This window comes from Armigeres subalbatus, chromosome 2, assembly GCF_024139115.2.
Source record: "Armigeres subalbatus isolate Guangzhou_Male chromosome 2, GZ_Asu_2, whole genome shotgun sequence".
NCBI lineage: Eukaryota > Metazoa > Arthropoda > Insecta > Diptera > Culicidae > Armigeres > Armigeres subalbatus.
The window spans coordinates 119,215,235-119,233,120 of NC_085140.1; the positions used below are offsets into that span (position 1 = coordinate 119,215,235).

A 17,886-nucleotide genomic window follows, 5' to 3' on the forward strand; every position below is an offset into this window, starting at 1 on the left:
AATAATATGTTAATGAAAGACTTCCAATAAGAAATTAAAACACCGGTACCAGATTATAACTGTCCATCGATGACTATCTTCACATGTGTGCATGAGCGTAGATTCCATAATCCGTCGACATACGCAACTATTGTCCGACACTTGGATCGCATATCAATGCACTCTTTGCGTTCGTGATTATGTGTGTAGAGTCAGCACCATAGTTAAGGCGGACGATACACGATGCACTTTGCAACCACATAGACTGACAGATACATAAACATCAGGAGAAACCGTGTTGAGCTGGGCTGTCTTGTGTCTATGTGACCATAACGGAATAACGGCGTGCTGCTTCATCAATCTCAATGGTCATAATTGTTATATACATTTTTTATCATGTTGATAGACAAACAGTATCAAACCAAAAACAAATCTAATTTAGATTTCATAAAACATGTATGTTACAATTGTTACAACCTATTCTAGAATTTCAGCAAAAATCATGAATTAAAGTCTTTTTGTTTCCCCTTTTTGACGTAGAATTACGTCCTTCGCTAAGATAGGGGGTCATTCCAAAGTTTCAAATTTGGTACCGTCTCTAAAAAAGGTCAGGAAGTACGAGCCAATAACTCAGTAGTTTTTCAACGGATTCTGTAGATTTTTGTATTATTCTATACTGTTGTAAACAATTGATTCAATGCATTTAATTATTGAAAAATTCAATTTAGCCAGTCAATGTTGAAATAGCACTTTAACAATAAATTGCCTACATTTCGGCTTGATGTTTTGTTGATGTTGATGATCAATGTTTGCATCCACTTTCGCACTTTACGTAATTCTACGTTCAATTTGCGGTCATATCTTTCATACAACCCTCTACTTTTATTTTTGCTAATACCTAACGCTAATATCATTTGCGCATTAAATACTGAATATCATGAACATATCTCGGGTACTTATTCAAAAGGACGTATGTGATTTCGTAAACAAAGATTCAAACGTTGATTTCTCCAATCTGATGGCACTCCCACTCAAACCATCACCACAGACAGGTAGCAGAAGGCTTTGGTTACCTGTTCGTGGTATTGGTTTGCGTAGAAGGGCCATCAGATTGCACAAATCGATGTTGGAATCTTTGTTTACAAAATGACATACGTCCTTTTGAATAAGTGCCCGAGATATGCGGTTTTTAATCTTATTGTTATTGCCTTTCGATATTCATTGAGTCATTTTTATAGTCTTGTTCGTGCTACTTTCAATAAACTAAACAAATTCTTTATTCTTTATCTATTGTGTATGGCAACGTGCAAGGATTTTTGCTTGATAATTAGGCTAAATAAATTTAACTCAACTTCACCGAACACACATTTTTGATTACATGTACATGTCACGTAATCTACTTTACGGCCACCTTCCGTGAAAGTGAAACCACTGTGCACTATGCATAGAAGAGCTGCAGTACCGTTGTAAATAACAAAATACTTTTCCTTCACAGGTGTGTGCGAAATATTAAAGTTCCCGATGTCGCATGTGGTTGTCGCCGCCGTGTCTCTGTGTGTATTGTACGTCTGCCATCGCACGTACACCCGAAAAAAAGCGGAGAACCATCCGAAGTAGGAGCAGACACCGCCGCAGCCGCCGAGACCTTGTCGTTGGGAAAAGTGAAATTTCCGGTCACGTCCGGAAGCGAGCACTCACCATAAAACACGCAAACGGTTCCAGAGCCATCGGTGCACAGTTTGCAGCAATTTTCGGCGAAGATTGGATCACTTTTTTACGGTAAAATTCCGAAAAACTAACCGACTGCAAGCGAATCCAAAACACACGCAATTTATTTTTTCACATTCTCTCGCACAGCGATGACGGATCGAGGTACGATGACAGAAGCTATTTGACAGTCATTCACGGGAGCTTTTTCGATGAGAGTACGCAGAGGTCTGAACCGATAATGATGATGGGCGTGCAAGGATGTTATCGATCATTTATTATTTAGGCTTGAATTAAAATCAAATCTCGCGTAACATATGATTACGGCTTATAAACCAAAACCATGATTTTTCATTTTCTAGCATAAACGATTGCTTTGTAAATTATTCTTTATCGTAGGTAAAACTCCGTACTTAATATCTCTTAAGAAACACATTTATTGCTATTTTGAGTGAACGTCTCATGAACCATTTGCACCATAGTGGTTTTTAAGTCCTTTGTTGGCGCCCTTAACTACCATGCGGAATGTTTGCTTTGGTTTTTAGGCCGTTCACTTTATATTGTTTATTTAGAAAAACTAGCTTCAAGTTATTTCAAAATGTATATTCTTACTAGGTTTCGATATATCGCATAGCAGAACTGCTCTGGCTAATAAATCTAAACAAATCCGATGATGTTACTAGTTTTGACCAAACGGCTTAAAAACCAGACGTGTTGCCGGTAATGCGAGTAAACGGCGCAATTTTTGTTTTTGCTGAAATTTTGTAGATTTCGAATGGTTTTTCAATTAATCTTAATCTGCTGTTATAATATAACCATTTACGTATAGTATTGACATGGTTTTGGCCATGAAATGAGTTTCAAATTCAATAAATGAATTAAATTAGTCATAGAAAACTTGAACCTCATTTTTTTCGGTTCAGCATTGTTGGTTTTTCGGCCGTAATCATATGTTGCTCGAGAAATTAAACTTACAAGCTCGCTTAACAGTTCAAACATTTCCAAATAACCCTGCTCGCAGAGCAAGATTACTTTTGACCTTAGATAACATGCTATTCAGGCTGTGAACCATTCCACTGATTCGTTTAACTTTTAGTTAAAATTTGATAGTTCGATGGTTATTTCCCCGTGGTTAAAAATAACCCTGCTCCGGAGCATGGTTAGATTTGACAGTTCAATAGTTATTATGCATCTCGAGATAAAATAGAATACTGCGGCTTCCTGCTGGTTGCTTCTACACGTAAAAAAAATTTAATGTTGTTTATTATTAATATTTCTAATACTTTTTTGCCAAAGCAGGCGCTTAATGACATGTATAAGAAAAAACTTATACAGTGGACGTTCGATAACTGCAAGTCATTTAACTGCAATGCTTTTTAACTGCAATCCGATAGTTGCAACAGTTTTGCAGTTATCAGACCGCTAAACTTCAAACTGATGTCAAACTCAATGACAGCTGCATTGCGCTGCACATTTAGATGCACTTTTATTGCATCTGACGTCGATTGACAACCGCTTGACGTCTAGAATGCGTTGCAGTTATCAAACGGAATTCGTTAACTGAAAAGTAAACATTTTGCAGTTATCGAACGGCTACTGTACATTCCAAAACTTATACTTTTCATTAACTTATGAATGTTATTAGCTTTTTGATATGGGATCATTCATTAGGTGGCATAATGAAGAATATAAGTATTTTCGAATGGTTTTTTGCCATAACATATAGGGTTATTTTTTTACGTGTAAGGTAATCGCAACGATCACTAAACACGACAGAGTCAATGAAAATCTTACCCCCCGTATACACTTGCCATGATAAACACTCTCCATCTGGGTGGTGCGGATAGAATCGATTTGGTTGTCAAACTGAAGCCAAAATTTTCTATTGTGCCGGAGCCAAACATTGAAGATTGTGGTTATGTTCGTTTCTGATCTAATATTGAGAAGTATTGTTATTATTTTGGGAAAAATAAAAATAAACTTTGTTTGAGTTTTGTATTATTTGTAACAAATATTCTCATATTGGTGGTGGCTGGCCCAATTATTACTTCCGGTCTTTTACTATACTTAGTATAGTAATAGTCAAGCATTCGTTCTACATATTACAAATATGGGGGTAAGCGTGGTGAATTGTTATAGAATTTAAAAAGAAAACGAATGCTAAGACCAAGTGCCACTGGATGACTCCAAACGGGCCAGTATAATGTGGGGTAGTCAGGGTTTAACTAAATTAGCTAATAGTATAACTTATTTTGCCACGCACCAATTTCAGTATAATTTGTTTCTACGAATCAAATTCCTAGAAGTTAGGTTTTCAGCATTACTTAGCGCAAGAGAGGGTTTAAACTCTGCGTTAAACTGAATTTTATTCGCCGATTTAGAGCGTGCTCATGAGTGATCAGCACTCATGGAACACATTGTTTAACGCGAATGTCAGCCAGGTTCGATCAAAGTGTAAGATTTAGTGTAATTAGTTTAATTATTTTTATTTTTAGGCATCAAACGTTAGGAACATGTTTTCAGCGTCGCACAGCCCAGGAGAGGTGTAAGCTCACAACGGTATAGTGTAGGCCGTCCTCGATTGGGGTCCTGTGGGTCGCATGTAGTGGCTGTGCTCAGGGCAGTTATGTGTTGAAAGCGGTTTCAGGGGCAGTTAGGATTGAGTTTTAATATAAACAGATGTAGGATTGAACAAAGTTATAACCTTTAAGGTTCATATTGTGGAGACTATTGACAGCCAAAGCGTTGAGGATAAGCTTTTAGTTAGCAACTGAATTAATTTATCCGATTTGGAATCCTAGATTGAATAGTAGGTATATATGGACAATAATAGAAACTATATACAGTTATCATTTTATTAAGTATTGAGGATATGTTTTTGGTTAAGTTGAGTATCAGATGGGCATGTGTGATATCCATTAATAAGACAGAATTATTAGAACTGTATTTTTGTCTTTGTAGTAAGATTAATTACTTACTAATGTTTTGCGGGTCGGCGAGTGAAAGCGGCCCAATTCTTTTATCTACCTCTTTCCAGACGACCAGTGATGAAGAAAATCTTATTGTTCCGGTATCAGCAGTGCTATTCATATTCATAACAAACACCGTCAATACAGGAAGTCTGTGTTCCCAACGTGATTACTTCAAGGACAATCCCAACATCTTCTGTGAATTGCAGATAAGTATTGCGTTTATATTTTAATTGCACTGAGCTCGTTCTAATCTGATCGATGAATGAATTTACTTGTCACTAATCAATATCATTAGTAAATTTAAATATTCCCGTAGATTAGAAAAGCAAGTGCATATATTTCTATTTTATGGCAACATATCACAACGAAACGGACCCTTGGGAGCCTTAAGTAAGATCTCGGTCCGGTTGCATCTAAGGAGATCTTAGTGCAGTGCACACCGGACGTGTTGCCCAGTAGACGTATCGCTCAGTGGTATTTAAATACAACGCAGATAGGCTATGGTCAGAGGGTGCGTTGATATTACAAGATTACAAGATTACAAGATTTGTAACAAATATTCTCATATTATATTTCGAGTGGAAAATTAGTGGGAATGCAACTAAAAAGCATTCGTTACGAAATTTCACGAGATTCAGCAGCTGATCGGAGCATGAATGTATGTAAACAATCGTAAAGTCATGTAGAGTCTAGCGCATTTGTGCGCTCTCATGCAGCGTGGAAAGAGAAATTCGAAGAGCGGGAAATGTTTGACAGCCAAGTAACTGCAAAATAATTTTGTTTATGGGAGTGATTTCAAAATATCCCTCTGCTCGCTTGAGCGCAGAAAAGCGGCTCTATCCGCAGTACCCAGCTCTCCATGTACTCAGTGACTCCGGTTGCCTCAAACTAATACAGTCGAACACTGCTGTCATTTCGCGAAAAGCACGTGGTTTTGTTTTGAGTGGGAAAATTCTGCCTATCTTTTAACACGGCGGCTATCGTGACGTTTACATTCGCAGTCGAGCCTGCGAGTGTAAGACCGCCGCCGCATTCTAAAAAAAGATAAGCGCGACAATAAACTTTGTTCGCGAGAAAATTAGCGCCAAATCCATTTCGTTCCGAATAACTATCAATCTGTCAAAACTCAAATGGGTCGGCTTCGGAGTAAAATTTTAACCACGATGGGAAAATAACCATCGAAGTGTCAAATTTTAACTAAAAGTTAAACGAATCAGTGGAATGGTTCACAGCCTCAAATTATCGAAAGCTCATCAAAATAGCCGAATAACATATGTTACAAGGCCCTATAGTGCGAACATAGTATATAAAATGGGATTGGGATAGAAAAAAAAATTCTATTGAACACGATACCAACCTTAAGAATCAAGTAAACGGGGAGCAGAAAGCGCGGCCGTATCTTTCTTGAAGGGTACGCCGCGTGCCATTTTGGAAAATCCAGCAAAAATTATTTATAATTAAAAGATTCGTTGGGTTATGTTTCCTTTCGGGGAACACCTTTTAGAGCCCAATTTGAAATCATTTGAAAATCATTGATTATTCGTAATGACCTATATATAAAAGCTCTTTCGTGACAGAAGCTTTCCAGTTTCGGTTTCGTTGCTTGCTTTGTTTTATTGTCAACACAATAACAAAATAAATTCGATATTCTCGTTTCATAAGGACGAAAGTCACAAACGTATTTAACACTTAAATTAATTGACTGCCTTCAAACATTACTACTCACCACTCCAACCCACTTCTATGTTGTATAAAACACCGATTTCTCTTGGAAAGTTGGCTGAACATTCTTAATTATTGAAAAATATTTTTAAAAAATCAATCATGACTTTTACAACTTTCGTCCCTATCAAAAGGCAAACTCGAAATGCATTTTGATTTGACGTTTTATTTTCTCATCGTAAACAAAGTCGAACGAAACTTGGTTGGAATCTCCTCAGGTTTGGATATTCTAAAGTCCCAAATTCTCGTGACGAAAATTTAAACCGTTCTTTCGATAAAAATATGTTGAAATGTCTGCTCTTAGTAATATATTACATAAGTTTGACCGTGATTATTGCAGTTGCGGAAAAAGGTATGAACGTTAATTTATATCTAAATCGGAGTCAATGAAAACATTTAAACATGTTTTGTCAGACGAATGGAAAGGAGAATGGTTTCCCAGTGTTCCGGAATCGAAGGCAATCCCACAAGACGAGCACGGACGGATCCTGATGGGCGTAGATAATCCGGATTGTGACGATGCCCATAAGAATCTGACGATTGATTTCGATCCGTACGACGTTCGCCATTCCACTGTGTTCATGTGTTTGGATAACAGGCATGACTATAGCGGCGATTACAATATGGAACCGCTGATAACCTTGTACGACATTCCGGATGCGTACGTAGCTATTCACAAGTGTATGAACACCAGTATTGACTATGAAGAACGGATTCCAACTTTGTAAGTGCGGATGAATTACGATTATGGATTACTCAAGTCTTATCCAATAGCTATGATTTAGTACCAGATATAGAAATACAATCTTTTTATTTTTAATTCCAGTGGTACACATCGCCCGCTTTGGCCAAGGTACGGAGAATATGAATACGTCCCTACGCAACGCTGGCTTCATAACGCGGAGCATGGTGCCGTCGTCGCTCTCTACCATCCATGCGCAAACAAGGATCAAGTTGAGCAACTGAAAAACATCGTCAAGAGATGCCTTTATAGACACATAATCACTCCGTCGATACTGCCATCCAAGGATCGTCCGTTCGCGCTTGTAGCGTGGGGAGCATTACTGGAGTTCTCGGTTCTACAACAAGAAGTTGTGGAAGATTTCATTCGAGAGCATGCCTTGAGGGGTCCGGAACAAACGTCTCGGGATGGGCAATATGACCACTTGCTGCTGGTACCAGCAACGGTTGTTTCCACAATTGATGATGAACAACTCTGTCCGAAGCAGCACAGAAGGAGGGATTGAGGCAAATACGCTAGGCAGGTAAGCTCTATTGGCGTTATGCGATTTAATACACCCATACTTTGCCATTCAATGTAAACAGTGATACCCTAGAATCTTTTGAAGAGCATTTTATAATGTAGTATAGTTACAAGCAACGGAAATAGCCCCGGAGACGGTTTATAGATAGCTGATTTTTATGGAAAAGTTATGCCCCACCATGGACTTTACAATTCCAGTACTAATATCTGTATACAAATTTTTGATATAAATATATGAATATGCTTTTATGTGAATGATCAATTTACTTAGACATAAGACGAGTTAGTACCATTCCATTTAAATCCACCAATTGATTTTAACTTTACATATGCGACCTCTGCAGTAACATCGTGTCATCAGTGTCTTGTTCTTGACGTAGTTGAGGTACTGAAGGTGACCTGCTGAAATGAAAATACACATTTGTAAAGTAACAATCAGATGATGGAGTTAAATAGGACAGTGCTAACTCGTCCTATTATAATTAAAGGCATTGCACTGGATGCTTTAAATAATTTTCTATTTAAAATGAACAATTGTTAGAATATTTGCCACAATTATTTTTTACATTCAAATCATGGAAACAAAAAAACTTGGTACTACCACTACGAATAAACAAAAATAAAATCTAGATAAACAATACTCAAGGTCATTTTAATCAAGTAGAGAAAAAGAAAATTACATTTACTTACATAGAGCTAATTTCCCGCCTTCCAGACTATATGAGTCATATCTCTTGATATAGAGAATTTTGACATTATTTGCATATTACATTATTGGCATATTACGATAGATTACCTTGACCACCCTTGACGTGATGTGTTACGGGGTAAGATCTACCATGTTCACATATCCAGCTATAGCCAAATCATGACAATGACCATGACCATGAATACCCTTCTCAATATTTGTTCTTCTTTATTTTTGTTGTTGCCTGTTTTCCCGCTTGCCGGGCAGTGGCAACTGCATATATTTATTGGTACCAATTTTTCAATGTTACTGAACTGTTTCAGGCTTGTAAAATGTCATCTACATGTCATTGTGAGAGTCAGGCTATCTTACAGCATCCAATCTAGGATAGAGATGATACCTTCTCATCTCTTTTGCAGTATTCTCTGCCCAACTCTTAGCTAGCGCGAAGAGGGGAGAAAGTCGCCTAACTCTGTAATTAGTCAGTTCCAATCAATAAAGCAAACGCGCCGGACGGATAGTGCCTTTTCTTAAATGCGTCGTGTTTATGCACTTAAAAGTTATGTTTTATTTAAAACCAGTGCCAAAAAATCGAAGACGTTAATTTTACATTTGGTCCTTCAAACCGGATATCAAGAAAAGTGCATATCGTGAATATCGCGCGGATTATCGATAGCAAATCGTCGGGTGCTAATTCGATTGCGGTATCCATATTGTGATGTGATACGCTATCCGTCTATACGTATTGTTTAACGGACAGTGTCTATAGTTCTGGTCTGAGACCTACTGTGAAAGTGCCCGGTCGCATTGAACAATAAGCAAGGGGACGAATCGTACTTTATGTGTTCTGACTTTTGTGGACATTTGCCGCCAATTGATTGAATGCCTACAGGAGGCAAGTTCGCCATTAGTAGTTTGTACGGCCAATCGAGCAAAGTGGTGAAGAATAATCATTCTATTGGGAAGTGAACTGGAAAAGAAAGTGTATCTGCTACCTGGCGGAGACTATCGTGCTAGTTTATCCTGTTGCTGCTGTTGTTGATCCGTTCATGCCTTCCCGGAGAAGCCCTCCAAGAGATAGAGTCGATCGAGATGACCGCAGTCAACTATACCATAGCGTGGCAGGCTCTTGAGTCAAGGTATGAAAACAAGAAGCTCTTGGTCAAATCGCATTTGGACGCTCTTTTTGCGTTGGAGCCAGTACGCAAGGAATGCTTCGATTCACTGAATCACATTTTAAGTGAATTTGATAAACATCTTCAAATGCTTGATAAGCTGGGAAAAGAAACTGCTGAAAGGAGCACGATTTTAGCATACATGTTGGCGAGCAAGTTGGACACTACAACTCTGAAACTCTGGGAAACCGAGCATCGGTCACGAGATGTTCCAACGTATAATGCCATGCTTCTTCTTCTTCTTCTTATTGGCATTACATCCCCACACTGGGACAGAGCCGCCTCGCAGCTTAGTGTTCATTAAGCACTTCCACAGTTATTAACTGCGAGGTTTCTAAGCCAGGTTACCATTTTTGCATTCGTATATCATGAGGCTAACACGATGATACTTTTATGCCCAGGGAAGTCGAGACAATTTCCAATCCGAAAATTGCCTAGACCGACACTGGGAATCGAACCCAGCCACCCTCAGCATGGTCTTGCTTTGTGCTAAAGTTGCCATGCTAAAGTTCCTGAAAAACCACTGTATCGCTCTCCAGTCGGTTGGTGTAAAGAGCTTTCAGTCGTATCAGAAGAAGACAACGAAACCGGCCGGCAGCTACACTGGAATCCAACTTCAAGCTCAATCCGTCTGCCCATTTTGCGGAAGGAATCAGCATTCACCATTCATGTGCGGAAAGTTCAAGACTCTAAAGGTTGAAGAAAGAAGAAATGCAGTGATAATGAACCGTTTATTCTTTAACTGCTTAGGTCGTGGTCACGTGTCTAAATCATGCAGTCGGAGTTCGTGTCGCGTGTGTGGTCAACGGCATCATTCTATGGTACATCTAAGCACAACTCAATCGTTCTCCCGTCAGTCAGTGTCACAGCCGGTCAAGCGATTCCAACGTCCTCCTCAGAACCCACAGATACAGACACAGAATGCTTCAACCTCAGCAACACAACCACTATTACAAGAATTCCATCCATCTCAGCAATCAAACATTGCCAACAATTCCAACCTCACAAGCACACGACCCCAAAGTACAAGCTACAATGCATCTCTTTATGACAACAAACCAGATCGACCAGCTCTACTTGCAACTGCAATAGTTATTGTTGAAGATAGTTTCGGCAGTACTATGCTCGCTCGAGCCTTACTGGACAGTGGTTTGTAGCATGATGGCTATTGTAAATATGTAAATAGAACTATAATAGATGATTACGGTAAATGAATGAAATAGATATTAATTAATTTAAATTGTTTTGGTTCTTGTTATGTAAATCTTGTATTCAAGTTATGGTTCAATGTTCATTAGATCTTTTTGTGTATAAATTATTCAATATAGATACCAATTCGACACCTGACAAGTTCACTCAACGCATATATGTTAAATGTTCTGACGTAAACGTTCATTCAAAGAATGAACGTTCAAGTTCATCTAAGATGAACCGCCAGCTTCACAGGTCGCTTCGTGAACTTCCACGACCGTCTAAACCAAGGGGTGGGACTTAAGAGGGTTCAGAAGAATTAGACCTTTCAGATCCAATACGTTATAAGGGGCTTAAATGGCAGTTGCATTCGTAGGTTTATGATGGCAAAGGATTTATATCGGGAAGGTTGATGGCCTTTGGGAAGGTTCAATAACCCCAGACACGATTCGAACAACCTCACGACCTATCTGAGGTAATATGGGACCACACTGGATCATTTCAACCGAGACCGTGGAAAGATCCGGGAGTGGGAGTTTTGTAGTCTCTGGTATCGTGAATCTGTCGTGGTATGTTTAAACGGCATTGGAAGTCTTTAGTGTTTTAGATTTTACGTTTATTCCTTTCCGTTAGGCTAAAGTCCAGTTAAAGAGTGTTGTGCGGTTCGTTAGTATTTTTGTGCGAGTATCGTAGAAAAAGAAGGTAATTTGTGAAATATGTGTGTTCCAAAATGTGTGTGCTTATACGCGTCAAACAGCCGTTTGACGGCTTCTTATTGCCAGTTTTTGAAAACGAGATTCGAACCGACGCTTCTACCGACCTCTGGATATCGACTGCATCGCCCAACCCTCTCGGCCACCGTTTTCGTCGATCCACGCGCTCTCGTTGAAAACTCTCCGAGTTGCGGCTTTTGGTCCGTGAACCGGAAAGGGACCGCACCGTCACCATTGCATCCGTCTTGGTCACGCAAGCCACCTTCTAAACGAATCATTTCGTCCGTAGCCGAGCAGTCATTCCGGCTGCCCACGGAATCCATTTTGTTGCCATCTTCGGTGGCGCGTTCCACGAGACGCTGTATTGTTCGACCATCGTTATTGTCCGAACCCCGCCATCCGTCCGCTATTGTGTAGCAGCCATCGATCGCCATTGCGATCCGCAGCGTCCAACGACACGCGTTGGTAACCGTTCCTCCGCAAGACCAACCATCATCGAACAGTCCGTTCGCCGGCTCGCGAACCTCGCGGTCACTTGGTGGAGTTGCCGCAATACCATTTCGACAGCGAGCCACATCAAGAAAGGTCGGTAAAGCAGAGCACCAGAAAACATCCACGGTACCGTGAGTAGAAATGCGCATGCGTAAATGAATTGACACACACACATAAAAGCTAGCTAAAATTATAAATACCGCACACATGAAGTAGACAGACAAGATAAAGTAGAGAGAAAGGAAAGGAAAAGAGGAAGTAAAATGATCCTAGGATAAGTTTGTAATTCAAATAAAAGCATGCTTGTTAATCGTTGCCGTTTTGCCCTACAAAAATAAATGTTTTTCCCATTCAAATGCAACGAGTTTGTAATGTCTAGGTACTAAAGGTTTTTGATGTCGTTCGGTTAGTGTTTTTTTTTGTCGTATTTTGTGATTTTTACTCCTAGTTGGACTGCTAGGGAAACTCAGTCCCTCCTTTTCCGTTCTTAAAGCGAGAAGGAGAATTGTGAAGGTTGGTTCTGCCAATGATGATAATTTGAGCTACAGTGACTAACCGAACGACGATCTCTAGCCATCGCAAATTTACGCGTGGGACGGTCATCTCGCCGAAAAGAACGGAAGTACTTCATAACCGTTCGGGTTTGCTAGTGCGTTTCTCATCCACTGAATTCTTTCAAAAAACCTGCCCTGAGGTTTGGATTCTTGCCGGGCACAAAAACAGACGGGCGGCCCTCAATGTTGATTGAGGTGGCGCTTAAGCCGCTCGTTTACGGATTCAAGGTCGAGGGACCCCATAGTCGCTACGGCGTGCTATAGGTTCCCAGTCCAGTTTTATGTCGGAGAACCTGTCGCAGAAGCTGAAGTTTAGAAGAGCCAAGGAGTCTTTCTCAGTAAGCGGCATTGGCCAGGCTACGAGAAGGTGCAACCGGTAGACTTGTTGTAACGCTACCGAAGAAGGAGTTTCTCATCCAACGATTGGGAGACTCAAGGGCCACAGCACTGAAACGTTTTTTGAGCCTAGAGAAGAGACTGGAGGCAAGCCCAGAAACGAAAAGGATGTACATGGAATTCATCCATGAGTATCGTAGACTGGATCACATGGTAGAGCTGAATTACGAGGCGAAAGGAGGACCACAATACTACATTCCTCACCACTGCATCCTGAAGCCAGATAGCACCACAACGAAACTGCGGGTCGTATTTGATGCGTTTTGTGCAACGACCAGCGGAGTGTCACTCAACAATGCCCTTATGGTTGGGCCCACAGTACAAGATGATCTGCTATCCATTGTCACACGCTTTCGATGGAATCAATACGCAATAGTGGCCGACGTCGAAAAAATGTACCGTATGGTACTAGTACATACAGCCTAGTGATCGTAGTTTGCAGAGAATTTTCTGGCGTAACTCCCCTACCGATCCCATCAGAATCTATGAGCTGTGTACCGTGACGTACGGCACTGCTTCAGCGCCATATTTGGCAACTAAGTGCTTGAGTCGCCTGGCAGAATTAGATGGAGATCGTTGTCCAGCATCTGCCAAGATGTTAGTGAAGGATTTTTATGTTGATGACATGCTCTCTGGCGTTGATTCAATCGAGGAAGGCATTACACTTTGTGCAGACGTCCAAGAACTACTCCGCGGTGGAGGGTTTACCCTGCGAAAATGGAGCTCAAACTGTCCCGAGATTCTCGAGCAGATACCTCCAGAGTATCGAGACGAAAGAACTTCTTTCGAGTTAGATGGTTCAAGTGCAGCAATCAAGACCTTGGGGCTTGTGTGGGAGCCTCAATCAGATTTTTTCAACTTCAAAGCACCTGAGTGGAATGAGTCTGCCATAACGAAGTGCGTCGCTGTCTCTGACCTTGTAAGAATTTTCGATCCAAGTGATCTCATTGGGCCAGTTATTGTGGCCGGAAAAATATTCATTCAGCATCTGTAAATGATTAAGATATCATGGTACGAAGAGCTAGCTGAAGATCTACAGCAACAGTGGCGTGAGTATCGAAGCAGTTTGGAAGGTCTAAAGGAGCTGCAGATTCCTCGATGGATCGGATTTCGAAAGGAACTCAAGTCGGTTGAACTGCATGGGTTTTGCGATGCCTCCACAAAAGCATACGGTGCATGTATCTACATACGATGCGTACATTGGGATGGAGAGATAATATCACGTCTGCTGATAGCAAAATCCAGGGTGGCGCCTTTGGAAGGTTCAACCAAGAAGAAAAGGAAGCTGCAAAGCATCCCCAGGCTTGAACTGTCATCTGCCTTGCTGCTAGCCCACGTGTACGAAGCAGTTTCAAAAAGTATTCCGAATTCGTTTGAGGGCTATTTTTGGATGGACTCTATGATTGTCCTGTATTGGCTAGCTTCTATTCCATCACGGTGGCAGATGTTTGTAGCGAATCGAGTGTCCGAAGTGCAGCATTTGACGAAAAAATGACAATGGAGCCACGTCCCTGGCATAGATAATCCAGCCGATTTAATATCACGAGGAGCAACTCCGGAACAGCTCAAAAACTGTTCCCTCTGGTGGAACGACTCTAGCTGGTTGCTAAAAGACAAGTCGAGCTGGCCAACAACTATCGCGGTCTCCAGATCGCAAGTAGACGAAGCACTGTTAGAGGAGAATGTACATCCAGATCAAAGTGTTGCCGCTGTAGTAAACATTGAGGAGTTTAACACTATCTTCACTCGGACGTCGTCGTTCCATACGCTAGTGAATATTGTTGCATGGTGGATCAGATTCAAGGATAACACGCTCCAAGCTGACCGCTCAAAAAGACGTATTGGACCGCTTACACATGCTGATCGAGAAGGGACCATTCACAGACTCACGCTTATCGCTCAACGAGAATGCTTTGGACAAGAGATTGCGGATCTGAGCAGAAGAGAATAAGTGAAAACTACATCCCGCATCGTTTCATTGAATCCACGACTGGTGGATGGCATAATACGAGTCGGCGGCCGGCTGGAGAATGCTCCAATCTCGGCGAGTAGAAAGCATCCCATCATCTTCGACAATAATCATCCTCTGTCATTGCTTATAATGCGTCACTACCACAAGCAACTTCTTCATGCCGTTCAGCAGCTATTGATCGCCAGCGTAAGGGAGAGATATTGGATTCTTAGCATCAGAAGCCTGACACGCAGTGTACGAGACTGAACAGCCCTGGATCAAAATCACCGTCGCTACTACAGCTGACCAGTCAAGCTGATGGGCAAAGGCAATTGCAGTTCTGTTGTCTGGATTTCGCCATCGTTTCGCGGTAAATCTTCCATCTGCATGGATCACAAGGCAGCAACACAAACCGATGGCTGGCTGATATCGAGAGCAGCAGATAGAAGGGAAGAGCAAACTATTCTTTTCCCTGATGACCACCCGAACGTTCGTAGGAGAGTCTCTACACATGGCTGACCATAGGCTAGAGGATGACCGTTGTAGCAGATGAGAGTCAGTACGCTCCGATCGCCGACGGGAATATATCACCCGGTTAAAATTTGTCCGTAGTTAAGTTAATGTAGTTCTTTAATAAATGTTAAATTGATTAGTGTTGGTTTTAATAAATGTCGTGTTTTGTATAATTAACCCGCGAGTGTTACTGGTGTTATTGAACGGAAACTCCCAGCCACTGGACTGCTCCCTGGAAAGAAGGGAAAAACGGTCCCAAATCATCTACCCACTAGTACGGGAGTAGGACGGGAAACAAGGTCCCCAAGGCAGTGTTGGAGTCGGCGAAGGTTCCACTGCCAAAAAATCGAAGGAGGTAAGCCGGCTACCCAACATTTGGTCCACCGAACCGGATATCTGGGGACCAGTAAGAGGAAACCAACATCAAGTGATCACCATTGTGAGGAGGAATTTATTATCGCCATTCCAATCGCCATCAGAGAAAAGACACAATTGGGGTATCCCCATCGCGGATGCTTTACAACACCTTTAAGATCGCCATCGCCAACCGGTGCATAATAGTGCAATCATCATATTGAGGACTATTCAGGATAATTAGCGCCATCGTCTCTGGGGAGAGTGGATAAAACGGAGCCATTCGGGATCATTGCATGGTCGATGAGGATTTCGTGCATGCTGAGAATGTTGATCGGATAATATCAACTTTTATCATCGCTGGAGCACCGAATCAGCAGAAATATCTGCTTGTCCAGGTAATTATTACAAGTTCGGTGTGTGTCCAGCCGAAGCCTAGGCTTCTATTATACTAAAGCCAACATTTCGACGCATGCCCTTTGTTTGTTGCATGGAACGGAGCTTCTGTGGAGGATTGAGGCCAGCATTCTAACGGACGGTCTAATAAATCTGGAGGCTCATTAAGGAAACCATTGTGGACCCGCATTCCATTGAAGGATAATTGTACGTGTGATAGAAGAGGAGGCGGCCATTTACTCCCTTCCCGGTGAGTGAATATTTTACGTATATGTCACATCCGAGCTATGCATTACAGAAATACACAATTTTAATGGAATTACCTGTATAACCTCTTCTTGTACAACGCAATCCCTGCATTGGAACTGCTCGTTAGAGCAAGTCTGCTGCAATCCCAAATTGCATTCTCGACTGGTTGATTTATTGATTGGTGCAGTTGTTAGTCCTCCAGGTTAGTTGCACGGTATATGTCCTACCGAAGCAAGGCAATACGATTACTACATACTGGTTATTTCTCTTCGCCCTACAACCTGCGCGCACTTCGAGCAATTTCATTGACGTGGTTTGGATTTGTTTCGGCATAGTTGCATCGGTACTGCTGATGGTACCTCCAGGTAGGCTGCCACAGTATATGCCTTGCCGAGGCATACCTTTTTGAATACTACACCCTGTTTTCTCCTCTTCATTAATTGCAACCCGAATCTGAGTGCATCTTATTGAGGAAAGATTGATGTGACGTCACCGACTTCATTGGTTCGCTTCGGAATTAGACAAGAACAGCTACCTGTTCTTCCAGGTTAGTTAAAGCGAGCAGTATATGTTCGCCGAAGCAAGGATACTCGTGGAATACTACACCAACGTTCTCTTTACCGATTGTTCGACGTCACATCATCATGCCCATCACTCGGAAAGCATTATCGTCTCTGAAGCAGCTGAAGGTTCAGCTGGAAGAATTGCAATCCTCGTTTGACGACATCTGTGGCTTCATTCAGAAGTTCTCTGATGCAACCACTGCTACACAGGTAGACGTTCGATTAGCACGAATCGACGATTTGTGGGAGAGATTTAGCGAGAACTTGGTCGAGCTACGATCTCATGAAGAGTTTGAAGACGAAGAGAATCAATATGGGAAGTTGCGCAAGCAGATGAGTGATCGTTATTACGAAGCTAAAACGTTTTTGTTGGACAAAAGCAAAGCCCTTCATGCCCCTCCGGCATTGGAACACTCACTTCTGGAACAACCAGTGGCAGGTGTTATTGATCATGTCAGGTTACCTCAAATTCATCTCCAAACGTTCAGTGGTGACATCGATGAATGGTTGAGCTTCAGAGACTTGTTCACGTCGCTCATCCACTGGAGAACCGATTTGCCGGAAGTGGAGAAGCTTCATTATTTGAAGGGGTGCCTTCAGGGTGAGCCGAAAAGCCTAATCGATCCCCTGAAGATTACCAAGGAAAATTAACAGATAGCTTGGGAGACGCTGATGAAAAGGTACATCAACAACAAGGAAGGAAGGAGAAACAGGTTCAATCATTCTTCATGCTACGGACTTTGGGCAGAGAATCCTTTGTTGATCTGCGTTCTCTGGTAGAGGGCTTTTATCGAATTGTTCTAACACTAGATCAAGTTGTGGAACCTGTCGATTACAAGGATCTTTGTTGGTGAATTTCCTCACAATGCGATTGGACCTGTCTACTCGTCGAGCATGGGAGGAATGCTCAGCCTCCAAGGAAAAGGACTCGCTGGCAGACCTCATCGAATTCCTGCGCCAGCGAATCCAAGTTTTGAATCCTTCCGCCTAGGCAGGCGGATTCCAAG

General features: G+C 41.6%; 4 protein-coding genes across 4 annotated transcripts in view; 3 read left to right on the forward strand and 1 right to left on the reverse strand.

The window, feature by feature from the left end:
- Positions 1 to 1,825, reverse strand: part of LOC134210733 (armadillo repeat-containing protein 8-like) — a 28,912-nt gene extending 27,087 nt beyond the window's left edge. Inside the window, 1 exon segment of the mRNA XM_062686971.1 lies at positions 1,678 to 1,825. Within this exon segment, the coding sequence (XP_062542955.1) occupies positions 1,678 to 1,707 (30 nt within the window). The 5' untranslated portion in view covers positions 1,708 to 1,825.
- A 4,709-nt stretch (positions 1,826 to 6,534) lies between these two features.
- Positions 6,535 to 7,893, forward strand: LOC134210734 (uncharacterized). Its single transcript, XM_062686972.1, has 3 exons — positions 6,535 to 6,732; positions 6,795 to 7,104; positions 7,207 to 7,893. The coding sequence occupies exons 1-3, from the start codon at positions 6,663 to 6,665 to the stop codon at positions 7,625 to 7,627; spliced, it is 801 nt and encodes a 266-aa protein (XP_062542956.1). The 5' UTR covers positions 6,535 to 6,662; the 3' UTR covers positions 7,628 to 7,893.
- Positions 7,894 to 13,448: 5,555 nt separating this feature from the next.
- LOC134209187 (uncharacterized) lies at positions 13,449 to 13,847 on the forward strand. Its single transcript, XM_062685170.1, has one exon. It carries the CDS (start codon positions 13,449 to 13,451, stop codon positions 13,845 to 13,847), a length of 399 nt encoding a protein of 132 aa, XP_062541154.1.
- Positions 13,848 to 16,960: 3,113 nt separating this feature from the next.
- On the forward strand, positions 16,961 to 17,530 carry LOC134209188 (uncharacterized). Its single transcript, XM_062685171.1, has one exon. It carries the CDS (start codon positions 16,961 to 16,963, stop codon positions 17,528 to 17,530), a length of 570 nt encoding a protein of 189 aa, XP_062541155.1.
- The last annotated feature ends 356 nt before the right edge of the window (positions 17,531 to 17,886 follow it).

What these genes read in the sequence shown, in the direction of transcription:
- LOC134210734 (XM_062686972.1), top strand. Translation starts at nt 6,663, where the DNA reads ATGTTGAAATGTCTGCTCTTAGTAATATATTACATAAGTTTGACCGTG. An exon ending in TATTGCAGTTGCGGAAAAAG is followed by an intron (nt 6,733 to 6,794) that starts GTATGAACGTTA and finishes ATGTTTTGTCAG; the next exon opens with ACGAATGGAAAGGAGAATGG. An exon ending in GAAGAACGGATTCCAACTTT is followed by an intron (nt 7,105 to 7,206) that starts GTAAGTGCGGAT and finishes TTTTAATTCCAG; the next exon opens with TGGTACACATCGCCCGCTTT.
- LOC134209187 (XM_062685170.1), top strand. Translation starts at nt 13,449, where the DNA reads ATGTTAGTGAAGGATTTTTATGTTGATGACATGCTCTCTGGCGTTGAT.
- LOC134209188 (XM_062685171.1), top strand. Translation starts at nt 16,961, where the DNA reads ATGCCCATCACTCGGAAAGCATTATCGTCTCTGAAGCAGCTGAAGGTT.